Source organism: Chrysochloris asiatica, unplaced genomic scaffold, assembly GCF_000296735.1.
Source record: "Chrysochloris asiatica unplaced genomic scaffold, ChrAsi1.0 scaffold00079, whole genome shotgun sequence".
Lineage (NCBI taxonomy): Eukaryota > Metazoa > Chordata > Mammalia > Afrosoricida > Chrysochloridae > Chrysochloris > Chrysochloris asiatica.
Genome location: NW_006408597.1, coordinates 1,458,783 through 1,478,332, shown reverse-complemented (window position 1 = coordinate 1,478,332; position 19,550 = coordinate 1,458,783). Strand labels below are relative to the sequence as shown.

At 42.0% G+C, this 19,550-nt stretch overlaps 1 protein-coding gene across 1 annotated transcript in view; it reads right to left on the bottom strand.

Annotated features, from left to right (window-relative positions):
- Nucleotides 1-14,840, bottom strand: part of TMED10 (transmembrane emp24-like trafficking protein 10 (yeast)) — a 60,753-nt gene extending 45,913 nt beyond the window's left edge. The window contains exon 1 of the mRNA XM_006865517.1: nt 14,571-14,840. Within this exon, the coding sequence (XP_006865579.1) occupies nt 14,571-14,795 (225 nt within the window). The 5' untranslated portion in view covers nt 14,796-14,840. The remainder of the gene's footprint in view (nt 1-14,570) is intronic.
- Nucleotides 14,841-19,550: the final 4,710 nt, after the last annotated feature.

Here is a 19,550-nt window from a genome sequence, read left to right as displayed (position 1 = left end):
GGCACAACTCAAAATGAAGAGAAACAGCTGTAAAGACCCATTAATAATAAAAACATGGGATCTACAAAATATGAGTTTAAGAAAATAGAAAATTGTCAAAAATGAAATGGAATGCATAAACATGGATATCCTAGACATTAGTGAGCTGAAATGGACTGGCATTGGCCATTCTGAATCTGAAAATCACATGGTTTACTATGCCAGAGAAGACCAATCGAAAAGGATTGGCATTGCATTCATCATCAAAAAGAACATATAATCACATAATTCACAATAAAACATTTATTTAAAAAAAAGAACATATAAAGATCTTTCTTGAAGTACAACCCGGTCTATGATAGGATAATATCCAAACGCCTACAAGTAAGATGAGTTAATAGCATTATCATTCAAATACACACACCAACCACTAAAGCCAGTGATGATGAAATTGAAGAATCCTACCAATTTCTTCAGTCTGAAACTGAACAGACATGAAATTCAAAATGTCTTGATAATTGCTGGCAATTGGAAGGCAAAGGTTGGAAACAAAGAGGAAGGATCAGTAGTTGGAAAATATGGCCATGGTGATAGAAACGATGCTGGAGATCTCATGACAGAATTTTATAAGACCAATAACTTCTCCACTGCAAATACCTTTTTAAAACAACATAAAAGACGACTATATACACATGGACCTCACCAGTTGGAATACACACAAATCAAACTGACTACATCTATGGAAGGAGAAGGTAGAAAAGCTCCATATCATCAGCCAAAACAAGGCCGGGGCAGACTGTGGAACAGACCATCAATTGCACATATGCAAATTCAGACTGAAGCTGAAGAAAATTAAAACAAGTCCATAAGAGCCAAAATATGACCTTGAATTTAGAGATAATCTGAAGAACAGGTATGACATATTAGACACTAAAGACCTAAGACCAGAAGAGTTGTGATCTCTTCATACAGGAAGAAAGCAAAAGGTCAATAAGAAGACAAGAAAGGAAAAGACTAAGTGGATGTCAGAAGAAACTCTGAAACTTGCTCTCCAACATAGAGATGCTAAAGCAAATGCAAGAAGTAAGGAGGTACAAGAGCTGAACAGAAAATTTCAAAGGGCAGCTCGAAAAGACAAAGTCAAATATTATAATGAAATGTGCAAAGACCTGGAGTTATAAAACCAAAAGGGAAGAACATGCTATGCATTTCTCAAGCTCGGGGAAATGAAGAAAAAAATTCAAGCTTCGACTTGTGGTTTTGAAGGATTCTATGTAAAAATATTGCATGATGCAAAACGCATCAAAAAAAGATGGAAGGAATACAGAGTTACTGTACCATAAAGAAGTGGTTGATGTTAAACCATTTCAAGAGAGATCATGAGCCAAAGATAATGAAGGAAGAAGTCCATGTGCACTGAAGGCACTGGCAAAGAAATGCTCTGGGAACAGATGGAATACAAATCAAAAATTTCAAGAAAATGATGAAGCACTGGAGGCACTCACTCATTTATGCCAGGAAATTTGGAAGACAACTACCTGGCCTGATTGTAAGAGATCTATCCATATTTGTGCCCATTCCAAAAAGAGGTGACTCAATGGAATGCAGAAATCATCCTACAATATCATTGCTATCCCATGCAATTAAAATTTTTCTGGAAATGGTTGCAACCATACATTGATAGAGAACTTCCAGAGGTTTAAGCCAGATTCAGAAGAGTACGTGGAAAGGGGATATCATTCCTAACATCAGATGGATCTTGGATCGTGACAATCTGTGGACAACATTGCAGAAAATGAGTATTTGGGGACACTTAATTGTGCTCATGGGGTTCCTGGCGTGGTGCTGTGGGCTAATGTGTCAGACTGCAAAGTCGTTTGAACTGCAACATCAGTGGTTCAAGCTCACCAGCTGCTCCTTGGAAACCCCTATACAGGGTCGCTATGGGTCAGAATTGACTCGATGGCACTTAACAACAATAACAATTATGCTCATGAGGAACCTATACACAGACCATGAGGCAGTTGTTTGAACAGAACAAGGGAACACTGAATGCTTTAAAATTAGGAAAGGTGTGAGCCAGAGTTGTATTCTTTCACCATATTTTTTCAATCTGTATGCTGAGCAAATAATCTGAGAAACTGAATTACATCAAGAAGATCAAAGAGCATCTCAATATAAAGAAAACAAAAATCCTCATCACTGGACCAGTAAACCACATAAATGGAAAAGAGTGAAGGTGTCAAAGACTTCATTTTGCTCAGATCAACCATCAACACTCAAGGAAGTAGCAGTCAAGAAGTCAAACAACGCATTAGGCAAATCTGTTGCAAAAGAACTCTTTAAAGTATTGAAGGGCAAAGATGTCAGTTTGGTGACTAAGGTGCTCCTGACACAAGTCATATTTTCAATAACCTCTCATGCATGAGAAAATTGGACAGTGAATAAGGAAGGATTAGAAAAATTGATGCATTTGAGTTACAGTATTTGGAGGAAAATACTGAAAATACCATGGACTGCCTAAAGAACATGTCCACAGACCACTGCTTGTGTTGAAAGAAATACAGCCAGAGTGCTCCTTGGAAGCCAGGATGGCAAAACTTCATCTTTCATATTTTGGACATATTATCAGGAGAAATCGTTCACTGGAGAAGGATATCATGCTTGGTAAAGTGGAGAGGTTCAGATAAAAAGAGGAAACCCCCCAATGAGATGGACTGGCACAGTGGCAGGAGCAATGGGTTCAGGCATAGCAATGACTGTGAGGTTGACCCAGGACCAGGCAGTGTTTCGTTCTATTGTGCAGTGATCACTATGAGTCAGAACCAACTTGATGGCACCTAAGAAAAACAACAAGTTATTAATTTCCGACTCAACAGCAGCCCTGTAAAGGGTTTCCAAGGAGCAGGTAGTGGGTTTGAACTGCTGACCTTGCAGTTAGTAGTCCAATGCTTATCCTACAGTGCCACAACAGGTTTTTAACTTAATCAGCACTAATTGCAACAAGTATCCAACATTAGATGTCAGAGAAGGGATAAGAAGGCTGTAATAGGTTTATAAGCTTCATTTATTTGGTTAAGCGTTAACATGTGAATCTTGAACCAAGGGATCATAACTAGAAGATATGAAAAAGCAGAGAAGGACACCAAATCATTTTAAGATGCTGAAGTAGTTTAAGAGTAGAAAAGTCGTAATGGAAATTCCTTCCAAAACATACAAGTCATTACCATATCTCAAACAGAAGAGCACTGCTTACTCTGATAGCCTATCTTGTTGCTGTTGTTAAGTGTCATCAAGTCAGTTCCAACTTGTTGCTGTTGTGAATTGCAACTGAGTCCGTTGCGACTCACAGTGACCCTGTATACTATGACCTTGTATACAAGAGCAGCTGGGTCTGAATCGTCAACCTTATGGTTAGCAATTCAGTGCTGATCCTATAGCCATACCAGTGACCCTGTATAGGGTTTCCAAGGACCAGGTGATGGGTTTAAATCACCGATCTTGTGGTTCAAATCAACTTTGTGGTCTAGGGCTTATCCCACAGTACCATACCAAGACTCCCTCTGATAGCCTATTTGTTGTTGTTGTTAAGTGCCATTGAGTCAGTTCTGACTCATAGCGACCCTGTACAGGGTTTCCGAGGAGCAGCTGGTAAGCTTGAACCACCGACCTTACAGTTCAAACAGCTTTGCAGTCGGGTGCATTAACCCACAGTGCCACACTAGGATAGCCTATAGGCTATGCTTAATGGACAAGAAATGGATTTACCTTAACCTTTTAAAAGCAAGTATAAAGTCTATCAATTATGTTCCTGAAATCTAAAGATCATGTCGATCATGTCTAGGTTTTATCCAGAGCAAAGTCAAATTCAGAAAAGCCGTAAGCAGCATTTGGCAATGTTAAATTCTTTCAAATTTCTAACACAATTCAGCACAGTACAGAAGTAATGCTTATGCTAAATTATGATCAAGGAGGCTAGAGGCTCTTTTCATATAAGATGAAAACTAAAAATGGAAATTTTCCAGGCACTGATATGATAATTGGGTAGATGCTCTCTTCCTGTTTCTATCAGCATTTGCTACATTCACTTAACATGGGCAATACGTCATGCTTGACTAAGGGAGCAAGTGTAGGGAGGACAAAAAAGGGGGAATGAAAGGGAGGAAGGGAGAGGAATGAGAACGAAAGACCAGTTGCTGCCATGACAATACTTTTGCGGGGGTGAAGCCAGATCAAATGTTGTTTTTCATACTGTTCCAAAGTTATTTACGGTAAAAACTTTCAGCATGACCCTTTTAAGCACAAACAAAGCCTTGTTCTTTAACAACTAATCCCTTGATTTCCCACACGGTTATGCTGAACAATGAGGTTGGGGGCACAGGATAAAGCAGATGACATCAACCTCCCTCAAGTCAGAAGATTATTTGGGAGCCCAAATTCTGGCCTTGGGCCAGCTGACTTCACAGAGGGTTCCACTGTCCAAGTGTTGGGCTACGACGCATGCAGGCACAGACTGTGGCTTCAGATGAACCAGTCGGCAACTCAGTCAAGACACAGCATGTAAGTCACCGCACTCCACTAGGTTATCTTTATACATTTGCTCCTGGTGTGGCGCAGTATAAGCACTAGACTGCTAGTTGTAAGATCTGTGATGCAAACTAACCAGCTGCTCCTCGGAAACCCTACAAGGGTTGCTATGAGTTGGGTCTTCAGAAGTCATCATAAAGCTATCTGGTAGAAAGCTCAAACTTCTTTGTATCAAACAGAGAAGTTGTGGACAGCTGAGCTGTTCCAGGAATACACCATCATTTACCTTTTATGAAGCAGGAAACACAGGTCAGGTTTTAAAGCTAGAAATTTTAAATTCATACAGAAACTCAACTGTTAGTATTATTAAATGTGCATGTACCAATGAGTCTTCTATACATAACCATCTATCTATTGACCTGTATTGTTCTGATATGCACAGGGTCACTATGAGTTGGAACTAACAACGTCTAATGCACTGAACAATAGTCTATCAAATATAAATTTGAAAGAGCCACATTTTTCCCAACACAATAAGATTAGCTTAAGTAAGGGTAATCAAAACCAAACCGTTTGCCACAGAGCCTAGTCCAATTCATGGCGACCCCATTTGTTGTAGACAAGAACTGCACTCCATAAGGCTTCTCAGGGCCGTGATACCCTGAAGATGCAGGTCACCACGCCTTCTTCCATGGTGCCTCTGAGGGGTTGGTTTAAACACCAACATTCTGCTTAGTAGTTGAGCACTTAACGATGTGTCCACAGGGGAGTTATTAATAAAAGTGAATGCTACTTCTGGGGGATGTGCACCAAACATTCTATTCTTTCTCCTCCCCAACCAAGAACACTCTTCAGTACAGACACCAGTAATTACAAACTGAAAGATAATAGCTTCAAACTAAATCACAAATTACATTAAAATTGCCTGAAAACTATAGTATCAACACTATCTTTTCATACAACTTTTGGTGGAAAAAAGTTAAAAGCCAATGGTTTCTTGACTGCCAAGTTGCATAATTTTTAGGTTGAGTCTCTAATAAACGGATGATTTGTGGTTGAACTCGTCAAACGCTGTTTGGCTTTCCTATGTATAAACTACTTGGGAAGGAGTGGGAACACAGTTGCACATAACATTAAAAAAAAACAACAAATCTCATTAAGATGAATGGTGAGTTAGCAGCAGCACTCACAAAAAATGACAATGACAACTACGCCAGCCCAATTAGAACACTGAAAGGTATTTATCAATGATAGACTTTAACCACTGGGCTTCTTGAAACCCGCTCTGGTGATGATCATGTGGTATTTCTTTTCTTTCTACATTTGCAAAAAATGGCACTATGCCATCCACAGTACTCTACTCAGTTGGGTTCGATTAGTCTAATGGCCACACAGAACTCAGACATTACTCACAGGTATGGAGTTCATTAGGTAGGGAAGTTAAAAAGGCTGCCATGCAGGGCCAGAAATTCTCAAGGCACAGTTTTTCCAGGCTCTCCTCAGCCATGACCTCAGGCAGGCCTCTCTCTGCCTGGGCAATGTTACCAAATTAGTTTAGGATTGCTGATTAATGCTCACAGGGCATACCACTCCACCATTAACCTCAGCCTGAAGGCTCTCAGCTGTAGCTTCGTGGGTCAGCAAACCTAGCTCTCCAAAATTAAGTGTAAGTAAGTCTCCTGTCTGAAGTCACTGAACTTCACTTGTTTAGTGGGATGCAAAGCTGAATTGCTTGATACGTACTGTAGATTTAAGTCTGCAGCTTCAACTGCCCACCGGCATTATGGGCCACCGTTAAAAAAAATGAAAGGAAATTCGTGAAGCTGTTGCTAGCAGGAACAAAAAAACTTTCACTTTTGGTGAAATACTGAAAATGCAGTTTTTATATGGGTGCAGTATATATTACAAAATATGTACCAATGTTTATGCTATTGATAAGGATTCCAGTCAACAGTAGTTAAGTTTTGGGGTAGTCAAAAATTATAACCCAAATAGATATAATACCACCTATAGGAGTCCTGGTGTGGCACTGTGGGTTAATGCGCTAGACTGCAAAGTCAGTTTGAACTGCAAGGTTGGTGGTTCAAGCTCATCAGTCACTCCTTGGAAACCCTATACACGGTCGCTATGGGTGGGAATCGACTCGACGGCACTTTACAACAACAACATAGATATAATGCAATCCCAATCCAGATTCCAACATTCTTTAAAGAGATGTAAAACATGATCACTAACTTCATATGGAAAGAAAAGAGACCTTGGATAAGCAAAGCACTGCTTAAGAGCAAAATTGGAGGCCTCTCACTCCCTGAACTACATAGCATAGTGGTGAAAACAGCCTGGTACTGGTACAACAAAAGATATACAGATCAACAGAACAGAACTGAGAACCCAGAAGTACATCCACCCACATACAGTCAGCTGATCTTTGACAAAGGGCCAAAACACATTCAATGGGGAAGAGATCATCTCTTCAACAAATGGGCTGGCAAAACTGGAAATCCATTTGCAGAAGAATGAAACAGGACCCATATCTCACACCATATACAAAAACAAACACAATGTGGATTAAAGACCTAAATGCATAAAGCCCAGGCCTATAAAGATCATCAATGAAAAAATAGGGACAAACTTAGGGGCTCTAATACATGGCATAAATACACTATCAAACATTATCAAAAAACACAAACCACAGGAGGCAAAATAGGTGACTGGGACCTCCTTAAAATTAAGACACTTACGTGCATCAAAAGATTTCGTCAAGAGCGTAAAAACGGACCCCACAGACTTAGGAAAAAGTTTTTTGCAACGACATTATCATGCAAGGGTCTCATCTCTAAAAATTTATATAAAACTACAAGACCACTACACGAAAAAGACAAACAACCCAATGAAAACATTGGTAGAGGACACAAACAGGCTTCACCAAAGAAGACATTCAGGCAGTCAGTCACCAAATATGTGAAGACATGTCCAGGATCATAGGCCATTAGATACAAATCAAAACAACAGTGAAACATCATCTCACGCCAGCATTAATAGCAAAATTCAAAGAAAACAAAAACTAACAAGTGCTGGTAAGGCTATGGAGAGATTTTGATCCTCACTCCTACATTGTTGGTGCAACTGTAAAATGGTTCAACCATTCTGAAAAACAGTATGGAGCGTCCTCAGAAAGTTGGAAACGAAAATACCTTAAGTGTTTTGTGTCAACTTGACTAGGCCATGATTTCCAGAGGTTTAGCAGTTGGGATATGCTTACTCCCATGGTTGTTGTTAAGAACCATTCAGTCAGTTCTGACCCATAGTGAACCTGTATAGAGTTTCCAAGGAGCAGCTGGTGGGTTTGAACCACCAACCTTGAGCTTCAAACTGACCTTGTGATCCAGCACATTATCTGCAGCACCACATGAAACCTAATAAAGGCATAGTTAGCTCTATGATTAAATGGCTATGAGCAACCAATCATCAATGAAGGTACGCTTCTTTGGTGTGTAGCCTGCTCCCAATATAATGGACATGGAAGGGGCTCTCTCTTCGGCAGGGGACCTGGGACTCTGTAACTTTAAGATAATAAATGTCTCTTTTTATACATATGTATACACACATACATGTTTCACTTGTTTCTCTTCTCTAGAAAACCTGGTCTAAAACATCCAGCAATTCCTCTACTTCATATATAGACAGAAGAAATACGAACCAGGATCCGAGCAGACTCATGTACACCATGTTCATTGCAACACTATTCATAATAGCAGAAAGATGGAGACAGCCTAAATGCCCATCAATAAAAGAGTGGATAAATAAACTTTGATGCAACATTGAAGAATAACAAGGAATTTACGAAAGACCTCATATCATGGATGAACATGGAGGATATTATGCTAAGTGAAATAAGTCAATCACACAATGACAAATATTGTATAAAACGACTATTACAAAAACTCAAGAAAAGGTTTTCATAATACAAGACACATTCTTTGATGGCTACCATGGGTGGTAGGGAAAGGAGAGTAATTTACTGGCTAGAGGGTTATTGTTGTTGTTGTTAAGTGCCGTCGAGTTGGTTCCGACCCATAGCGACCCTGAACAGAGTTTCCGAGGCTGTAAATCTTTCTGGGAGCAGAAAGCCTCATCTTTCTCCCGTGGAGCAGTTGGTAGTTTTGAACTGCTGACCTTGCGGTTTGCAGCCCGATTCGTAAGCACTACGCTACCAGAGCTCCTAGAGGGTACACACATGTTAACTCGGGTGAAGGGGGAAGCAATATACAAGAGGAAGGTCAGCAGAAGAATAAAGGTGACAGGTGAAGACACAGGCGGAACGGAAGGACTAACGGGGAGAGAGGTTACAGTGGTATATACACAACACTGGAACAACAGTGTTCTGTGTATAGATACATGGACAGAGACAGGCGAATGGGTATGGAAGGATGAGTAGGGTAGATATTTATTTACATATCCTACAAATACATAAGAATTTGAAAGAGGCTATCTGTACATGCGCAGCCACAGGGAAGAAGTGGAACAACTGTTGTTGCAGGGAGGGGATTGCAATCACTGAAATGAAACAAAGAATAGGACTTGTCGAATGCAAAAATGATGATCTTGTCTATAAACCTTTACTCAATTCATAACAAGGGTCAACTGTACATGCAAAGTGCAGAACAGAATTGTATAAGCCATTGCCGTCAACTCAATTCCAGCTCACAGCAACCCTGTAGGACAGCGTAGAACTACCCCGTATGGTTTCCAGGGCTATGACGCTTTTTGGAAGCAGCCTGCCACATCTTTCTCCCACAAGCAGCTGGTGGATCTGAACACTAGCCTTTCAGTTGGCAGCCGAGTACTTAACCACTATGCCAACAGGCCTATAACCCAAAACTAAGCCTACTGCCATTGAGTTGATTCTGACTTACAATGACCCTATAAGGATTTCCAAGACTGTAAATCTTGACAGGAGCAGATGCCTCAGCTTTCTCTTGAGGAGCAGCTGGTGGGTTTAAAACACCAGCCTGTGGCTAGCAGCCTAATACCTAACCTACAGCTCCACTAGGGCTCCTTACAATAGTGTATGTTGCTGTTGTTAAATGCTACTGAGTCAGTTCCGACTTATGGCAACCTTGTAAAGGGTTTCCGAGGAGAGGCTGGTAGGTTTGAACCACTGACCTTGTGGTTCACCCGACCTTGCAGTCCAGTACTTAACCTATAGCACCACACAGGACTCCATAATAGTGTATGGTGGTCATGGTTATGTGCTGTGGAGTCAATTCCAACTCATAGCAACCCTGTATAGACAGGGTTTCCAAAAAGCAGCTGGCGGATTTGAATTGCTACCTTGAGGTTCACGCTGACCTTGTGGTCATCCTATGGTGCCATACCAGGACTCCGTAATAGTGTGTATTGTTGTTGTTAAGTACCATCAAGTCGATTCTGATTCATAGCAACTCTGTATTAGGGTTTCCAAGGAGCGGCTCGTGAGTTTGAACCACTGACCTTTAGGTTCAAGCCGACCTTGAGGTCTAGTGTTTTACCCCACAACTCCACACCAGGACTCCAATAGTATGTTCTTGTTCTGTCGAGTCAGTTCCGACCCATAACAACCCTGTATAGGGTTTCCTAAGAGCGGCTGGTGAGCCAAAACTACCTACCTTGCAGTTCAGACTGACTTTCCAGCACATTAACCCACAGGACTTCAATAGTGTGTATATTGTTGTTAAGTGCCAAGTCGGTCCTGACACACAGCAACCCTGTATAGGGTTTCCGAGGAGCAACTAGTGGGTTTGAACCGCCGATCTTGCAGCCCAAACTGACATTGCAATCCAGTGCATTACCCTGCAGCATCACACTGGTTTGGGAGAGAGAACATTATATTCAAAGAACTGAATACACTGATATAGAATGGCTATAGTCGGGAGCGGCGGTGGTTGTGTGCCTGCCATGGAGTCGGTTCTGACTCACAGTGACCCCATATACAGCTTCCGGGGCTGTAAATCTTTACAGGAGCAGAAAGCCTCATCTTTCTCCTTCCTGTGAGGAAGTTGGTAGATTGCAACTGATGGCTTGGCAGCAGCACAACTCATAACTTACAAGTAGGAGAGATGTGAAGAGGAAGGAAGGGAGAAAGGCCCGAGAGTGCCCACTCATTCATTCATTCCTTATGTTGAAATCCTGCTCTGGATTAGAAAGAAGCATTGCACTGATGAGAGGAGCTCACAGTCTCTCTGAGAAGATGGACAAGCACGTAATTACAATACAGAGTGATATATGATAGCATAGGTGTATTTACTGTTGCTAGACAGGAAGGTGAGTCAGGTTAATCAAAGCATTACAATCACAGAGATCCTTCTAGGGGAAGTTGTCTCCTTCACCCATAACCCAATTATATCAATTCTGACTCATAGTGATCCTGTAGGGCAGAATAAAACTGTCTCATATGGTTTCCAAGACTGTAACTCAGTATGGCGCTGTAAGATAAGCACTGGATTGCTAACCACATGGTCAGCGGTTCCAACCCACCATCTGCTCCTTGGAAATTCTATACAGGGTTGCTATGAGTAGGAAAACTTGATGGCACGTAACAACACATTTTATGAAAGGAGCCCTAGTGGTGTAGTGGGTTACATGGTGAGCTGCTATGCTGGTTTGAACCCATTAGCTTCTCTGTGGGAGAAAAATGGGGAAGTCTCCTTCTATAAAGATTTACAACCTTGGAAACCCTAAATAAGTAGCAGTTCTATCCTGTCCTATAGAGTTACTATGAGTCAGAATTCATTCATTCGTTTTTTCGATTTAATCTTTATGGAAGCAGACTGTTACTTTTTTTCCTTGCAGAGCAGCTAGTGTGTTCCAGCTTCAAGTCTTTCAGTTAGCAGCTGAGCATTTAACCACTGCACCACCAGAGCTCCCAATTCACAACAACCACTAAATGCCAAGTCCAGGTTTTGTATCACAGGAAGTTCCTGGTTCTCCTGCCACCTCAACCCAGACCAACTTGTTAAGACTGGGGTGGGCATATGACCAAGAGAAGACAACCTACAGGCTGATCAAAGACTCAGGATGTGGTCTACAATTAAAAAAAATGAGCTAAGCCAATCGGATTCTTGCACGCAGCAGTAACGGTGATACATGGAGGGAGAGTAGTAAAATGTTTAAGTTTCCTTAGGAAGCAGAGGAGTCCCTAGGTAGTACAAGCAGTTAACACACTTAGTTGTTAATGGCAAGGTTGGTGACTTACAAGAAAAGCCTGGTGATACACTTCTCCAAAACTCAGCCACTGAAAACCCTACAGAGTACAGTTCTACTCTGACACATACGGAATCGTCATGAGTTAGAATCAATTTGGCAGCAACTGCTTTTTTAAAATAAAGAAGCAAAAATGAAGTGAGCAGATATTATGAAAAAGGTTGTAAACTGTTAGGACAGAATCTAGTCCACAAATGTATTCTGTGACCTGCCAGTGCATTATTGTTTTTAAATTACACCAAGCTTGTGGTTGCTAATCGCATTTTCCACAAAAATGAACCACAACCCAGTGGGGGGGGACAGGGACATATGCAAAGTGAGTTTGGGGCATCTTGTGCTAGAAAAGAAAGCTATAAAAGGCTAGTAGTGCTAGAAAAGAAAGCCATAAAAGGCTAGTAGGATGATGTCAAAAAGACAAATGGAAAAATAAATTCATTGTAATACTAAAAACAACAACAAAAACCCTTTTTGGGCAACACTGGAAGCGACACTTGTTGACTGAATACTGTCAATTAATACAGGGGGCCTGGCGGCTTAGTGGGTCACCTATTGATTGGGCTGTTACCCACAAGGTCAGCAATTTGAAGCCATCATTCCTCAGGAGAAAGATGAAGCTGTCTGCTCCTCGGACATTCCAAGAAGCAGCTCTACTCTAGCCTATATAAGGTTACTATGAGTCACAATCCACTCAACAGCAGTGAATTGTATCCTATGCAAATTGTAAATTTTAAGGTAATCAAATGGCCTTCATTAATAGATTCTTTGATTTTTTCCCTTTTTTTTTTTTTATTGTGGTGAAAACATACACACCAAACACCTGCCAACACAGCTTCCACATTTGCAACTCAATGACAACTGAATGAATTCTTTACAGAATAATCCCAGTTAATATATATGGAAGTAATGATGGAGTCCTGGTGTGGCGCTGTAGGTTACTGTTCCAGACTGCAAAGCTATTTGAACTGCAAGGTCGGCAGGTCAAGCTCACCAGCTGCTCCTCGGAAACCCTGTACAGGGTCGCTATGGGTTGGAATCGACCTAACGGCACTTGACAACAACAACAATGATGGAAGGAGCTGTGGTAGCATAGTGGTTATGAATCGGGCTGCTAACCTCAAGGTCGGCAGTTCGAAACTACCCGCAGTTCCGCGCAAGAAAGATGAAGCTTTCTGCTCCCGAAAAGACTTACAGCCTTGGAAACCCTGCGCAGGGTCACTATGAGTCAGAACCAACTCCATGGTACTTAACAACAAAGATGAAATTAGAAAATTATTTTACAAATTTATTGAAAAATTACTTTCAGAAATCATCATAAATTAATTCATTAATGAAAAACTGACTGGAAGCTTTACAGCAGTGGGTAGTATGCTGGTGTCAAAAGGACAAAGGAGCCAAAGCTACAATTCGAGAACAAATGCAGGCTCTCCAAAGGGTTCTAGGGCTCCTCATGCCTGGAACCTATAAAAGGGTTACCTTACATGACAAGAGGAATTTTGTAGACATGATTGTTACATTAAGGATCTTAAATGAGGAAATTATCCCAAATTATCTGGTCTCATTGTAATCACAAGGGAGATGTAATGAGGGAAGCAGAGGTCAAAGAGTAAATCGGAAGTGCTACAATATTGATTTTAAAATTGGAGGAAAAGACCTGGAGCGTCTTTATTAACTTAAGAGTTGACAGTTTGAGTCCACCCAAAGGCACTGGTGAGCTAATTCTGGAAAATCAGCTCTTGAAAACCCTACAGAACACAGTTCTACTGTCATACACATATCACCCAGTCTTAGCTGCCTCAGTTGACAACTGGTTTGGTTCTGGATCCCAAGATCTTAAACATAAATTTTGGTTTAAACTTGAAGCTCTGTTTAGAAGCCAAAAATGGTTCTATTTATTCTTAAGGAAAAGTTCATTCTGTTAAAAAAAACAACAACAAAAAAAACACAAACATAAAAACTACCATGCTTATTGTGAATCAATGAAATGACCTGACAAGTCCATAAAACCTGGACTGGCATACCAAATTACATTAACATTGAAATGAGCAGGCCAGGCCACCCTAACTTCAAATGGGACCAACCTGGCTTTCGGGTAGCAGCTGTTAGCATCCATCAGTATTGTTGAGATTTAGGCAAAACTTTGCCAAGTCCAGACTTTGGAGCATCAAAGGGCAAGAATTTGAGACGGAGACCATTCTGTGACCAATTATTTGCCGTTCAACAATCACAGAAATTGCAGATGAAACCACAGAGAATAAGAGGGCAGCACTTTCCCCTCAACATACTAACTCCCAAACTGGGAATCAAAATTTCATCTCCAATACTTATCAATTCATGCCATTTCTTTGAGCCTGAGTTTCCTCTTGTACCTATTTCAAAGGGTGGTAAAGTACCCAGGACCCGACACGCAGCAGATACTCCACAAATAGGTTTTATTGTTCACCGTTAGCGTCAAGTGCCTCCCATCATTTTCCTGCAGGTTTACAGTCAATCACTCCCTGCAAATACTCAACGTCCAAAGACTGCTTTGCAGAACCAAGCAGCCTGCAGCTCGAGACTACAGCATGCGACACGAGCCACGACAGAAACCACGTCGAGGCCGCCCCGGCTCAGCCATCACCACCCCTCGTGGTGCCGAGAATTCCCGGGCACAGACAGACGGCCAGCCCCACCCTGAGAAGGCCAACTAGGCGAGGGGGCGGTGTCCGCCGCCCAGCCCGGGCGCCCACGGGAGGTCTCCGCCGGCCCGACTTCCCCGAACCCGGAGCTCCCCTTGCCCACGCCTGCAGCCTTCCCGCCCGGCCCCGCGCCGCCCAGGGCCGCACCTTGAGGTGGGTGCGCAGGCCGCCAGCGCCCCCAGACTGATCGGTGATCTCGTACGCGCCCGTCACCAGCAAGTCCTTGTGGATCTCCTCGCGGAGGCACTTATGGGAATTAAGGGGCAGATGGAAGGAGATGGCGAGGACCGAGCTGGGGCCGAATAGGAGCAAAAGCAACAACGCCAACGGGCAAGGGCCACGCCGAGAAAGTAGGCCAGACCAACCAGACATGGTGCCGGAGACTTGTTCACCACCCCGGGCCTCAGCCGAGCCGGAACCGGGAAGACCCATGTGACTCACCTCTGACCCGCCAGCGCCATAGGCGCCATTTTGAAGGCTGGCATATAAAGGAAGAGTGGCCAGAGAATATTTTGGAAGCAAAAAATTATAAAGTAACATGTCAAGATCACAAACTAAAGTGGTTAAAGGATATGTAGTAGATGCCAGAGTCAAGCTTTTAGTTTTTGTGGGCCTTAGTGCCTTCCGATTCGGCCATAGCATGTATGGGCAATACAGGAAGTAATTCTCGTTTAACTTTCCGGAAGCTGTTCACTCCAGTATTACGGTCGATGATACTATAGCAACCATGCCCCAATGAGGAACAGCCACAAGGCCCTTCACCAGGCCCGCCCACCGGCCCTGAGACCTGGTCTCTGGCCGCGGTGCCTGAACTCTGCCTAAGCTCCCAGGCGTTTTAGTGACAGCTGGAACATTGAAACGCTCTAGAAACAGAAAGGTGAAAACTCTGGGAAGCTGAGTGGAAACATTCCAAACCGAATTTGGACGAGTGGGGAACCAGTTCCTCAGAGAAGGTGTAGCGGTCAACCTGGTGAATGTGAGCTGAGCAGACGTCCAGTTTATGCACTTTGCGTGTTATTTGGGCTGGAGTAACTGTTTGACTTCCTGATTGTGCATTTTATTTATTTAGCCAATATGGAGCGTCTACTATGATCGGTTATACGACAGACCTTCAGAAAGATCCCTTGTATTCAAACTAAATTTAAAATTTGAATTTAAGTTGAACCAGCCATGCATTGTTAGGGGAGGGGGCTATTTTGTGTGTTTTAGAAACACAAACCCTTGTATCATATTGACTAACTCATGGTAAGCAAATTTACATGGTAAAAATGTGCAATATGGTCAACAGATAATGTATTGAATATTATGTGCCAGACCATGCATGCATACCAAACACATTTATTAATTTTACAAACCCTTATTGGGATGCTATCAGTTACCAGGGCAGAAGAAGATAAGAAGATGAATAGGCAATATACAACAACCTGTGTGTAGAATCATTGTCTACTTTGGTTAACATTCATTGTCAACAGAAATACCCAGAAGATGGACTGTCTTAAGGCATTTAAATGATTTTTCTTTATCATTCCTTTCAGTCTGTCTAGTAAATTTCCTAGAAGTGAAGTCCCACAAGCAAAACAAGACCATAAAATGGCTGTAAAACCTTTTTAAATTTGATAAATATAATAATTATTTTATCAGGTGTCTACTTGGGAACATTCAGTTTGATTATTGGGTCTCCGATGTGGAAGTTTGTCCTCTGTCTCTCAAGTTCCTCTCGAGCATCTCAATGTCCCAGCTGCCACCAAGGCGTCAAAGAGTTGGCAGTGGCTGCAAAACACCCACAGCCTCAGCCCGAAGCCTAAAATAGATTGTTAGTCTGATCAATAAAAAACACAAAAAGTTGCTCTTGTGCTGATTTCAACTCTTGGTGTCCACTCAATATCTCCTGATACTTTGTACTGGCCTTTTCCCTTCCAAAGCAGGGAGTCAGGAGGGATGGTTATCTCATTCAATGTTACCTTCAGTTCTGAGGGGTTTTTGACCATTAACAAGAGATTTGCAGCCCATAAGATAGATAACTTGTATGTAATTCTATAAAGTATGAGTTGGAGCTGACTCAATGGCACTTAACAGCAACAACAACATTTATATAGTAGGTTATAAGTTTTCAAATATTTTCATGTATTATCTCATTTGGTATTTTCAAAAATCATATGTAACAAGCTGGACAAGCATGCTTGTTTTACAGATGAGCAATGTGGATTGTGAAAGTTTCAAGAACTTACACACCCAGTGTCCCATAGCTTAAAAGTGACAAAGTCAGTCTGAAGTCATGAGCTTTTTGTAGGAAAGAGCTATTTGTTCTCATTTGACAGATGAAGAAACACATCCAGAGAAGTGAGTTACTTTCCTCTGCCACAGGGCTCACAGATTCCTTCTTGGCCTATATTCTCACTTGTTCTTAGACACCGACACTTCCTGTTTTCCTTCTCTACTTAATATCTTTTTTCTTAGCATTCACTGCTATCTGATTAGTAACAGTTTTTCTTATTTTACATTGATATTGTTGTTATGTGTCAAGTCCACTCTGACTCCTATCTACTCTGGCACAACAGAAACATTGTCCTGTCCTATGCCAATGCCATTCTCACGACCATTGTTTAGTCTGAGCCCATTGTTGCTGTCACTGTGCCCTTTTCCAGGGACTGATCCTGCCTGATAACATGTCCAAGGTACTTGAGACAAAGGTCTCACCATCCTCACTTCTAAGGAGCCTTCTAGCTGGATTTCTTCCAAGACAAATTTGTTTGTTCTTTTGGCAGTCTATGGTACTTTCAGTATTTACCAACACTATAACCCAATTGCATCAATTCTTTCATCTTCTTTATTCATTGTCCAGCTTTTGCATGCTTATGAGGTGATTGAAAATACCATGGGTTGGGTGAAGCATTCCTTAGTCCTCAAAGTGACATCTTTGTTCTAGTGCTTTAAAGAGGTCTTTTGCAGCAGATTTGCCCAGTGCAATACATGGTTTGATTTTGTGACTGCTGCTTCCATGAGCGGAGTCCTGGTGTGGCGCTCATTGATTATGGCGATGGTGGTTTTGTGCCGTGGAGTCGGTTCTGACTCATAGCGACACTGTACAGGGTTTCTGAGGCTGTAAATCTTTACAGGAGCAGAAAGCCTCCTGATTATTGTTGTTGTTGAGTGCATTTGAGTCGGTTCCTACTCATAGCGACCCCGTATATGGTTTCTGAGGAGCAGCTGGTTACAGATCCAAGTAAAATGAAATCCTTGACAACTCCAATCTTTTCCCCATTTATCATGATATTGTTTATTGGTCCAGTGGTGAGAAGTTTTGTTTTCTTTACATTGAATTGTAATCCATACTGAAGGCTGTATGATTTGACTTTCATCAGCAAGTGCTTCAAGCCCTCTTAGCTTTTGACAAACAAGGTCGGGTCATCTGCATAGCACAGATTGTTAATGAACCTCCCTTCAGTCCTATATTTTACATATAGGTCAAAGTATTTCATAGAATGCATTTTACTTATTTAACTTCTTTATTGGAGTCCTGGTGTGGCGTTGGACTGCGAGATCAGTTTGAACCTCAAGGTCAGCAGTTCAAATTCATCAGTAGCTCCTTGGAAACTCTATACAGGGTCTCAGTGAGTCAGAACCAACTCAATGGTATTTAACACAACAAATCTTTATTAATCTGTCTCCTAACTAGCATGTCCATTTTGTGAAGGCAGACAGTTTATTTTGGTCCCTGATTTATCTTCAGGACCTAAAATAGTTCCTGACATTCAGTAGGCGCAATAAATGCTGGTTTAGCTTCTTCCAGAATGCCTAATAAACTTCTTCCATTATTCCTTAGCAATTTTCACACAAATAAAACAGAAATCTGTGTTTAATCTAAGTATAGATACAATTTCTTTTCACTGAAAAATGTGTTCTTGTTTCCATATAAGGACACGGGGGTCAGGGTGGAAGGGGGCGCTGAGGGGAATGTAGGTGGCGCACTGGTAAGAACTGAGCTGCTAATCAAAGTTGGTAGTTGGAACTCACCAGCCACTCCTCAGGAGAAAGATTTGGCAGCCTGCTTCCGTAAAGATATTCAGCCTTGGAAACCCTTAGGGCAGTTCGACTCCATCCAACAGAGTCAACATTGGAATCAACTTAATGGCAGTGGGGTTTGGAAGGGGTAAGGTAGATGTTCCTGTCATTGTGTAGCACGTCAGTTCTAACTCATAACAACCATGTATAGGGTTTCCAAGGACCGGCTGATGGGTTTGAACCACTGACCTTGTAGTTAACAGTCCAATTATCCTACAGGGCTATACCAAGACTCTAGATACCCCTAGGGAAGTTAAACCTTTAAACTCAGCATCTACAATAAAGAAGGTACATTTACATTTACTTGGGTTGTTGTTGTTAGGTGCCTTGGAGTCCAGTGGGTTCCAACTCATGCAACCCTATATACAACAGATGGAAACACTGCCCACTCCTGTGCCATCCATCCTCACAATTGTTATTATGTTTGAGCCCATTGCTCCTGCCACTGTGCCAATCCATCTCGTTTGAGAGAAAGGCCTTATTCTGACTTGAAGAACAAATGGAAAGTGTTCCACTTCGAGAGTAAATGCTTCTTCCTGCCCAGCAATCCTCTGCCATCGGGTCATCCGGAAACTTCTCCACCCAGACTCACCTCAGATTCCGGATCCACCAGAGTCTCTGGAGATGCAAAGACGTCACCAGGACACACCCTCTCCCAGTCTATCCCTAAACCACAGGTTTCTCAACTTTTCATTTGTATTAGAGGGAACTTGTTTAAAACACACCTCACCCCAGACAGTGAATCAGTAGCTCTTACTTAAACTCTGCATCAGGAACAAACTTGCTAGGCAGTCCTGTGGCTGGGAGCACTTGGGAGCATCAGCCTGTTTCCACTAGTGTGATTTGAGGCTTCCCTCCCTTACATCCCAAGTCCAGTGCAAAGGCAGTCGAGGCTTCCTACTCATTCCTATGGACAGTCCCACTCACTGTGCATTTAAAGAGCTAAAACAAGATGATTCTATGAAGGTACAGAAGACTATTTTAGCAGTATTTGGCAATATTTATCATATGTCAGTCTCTTTGTCCCAAGGAATGATTCTGGGATTTTTCCCCCTTATGGGTCCT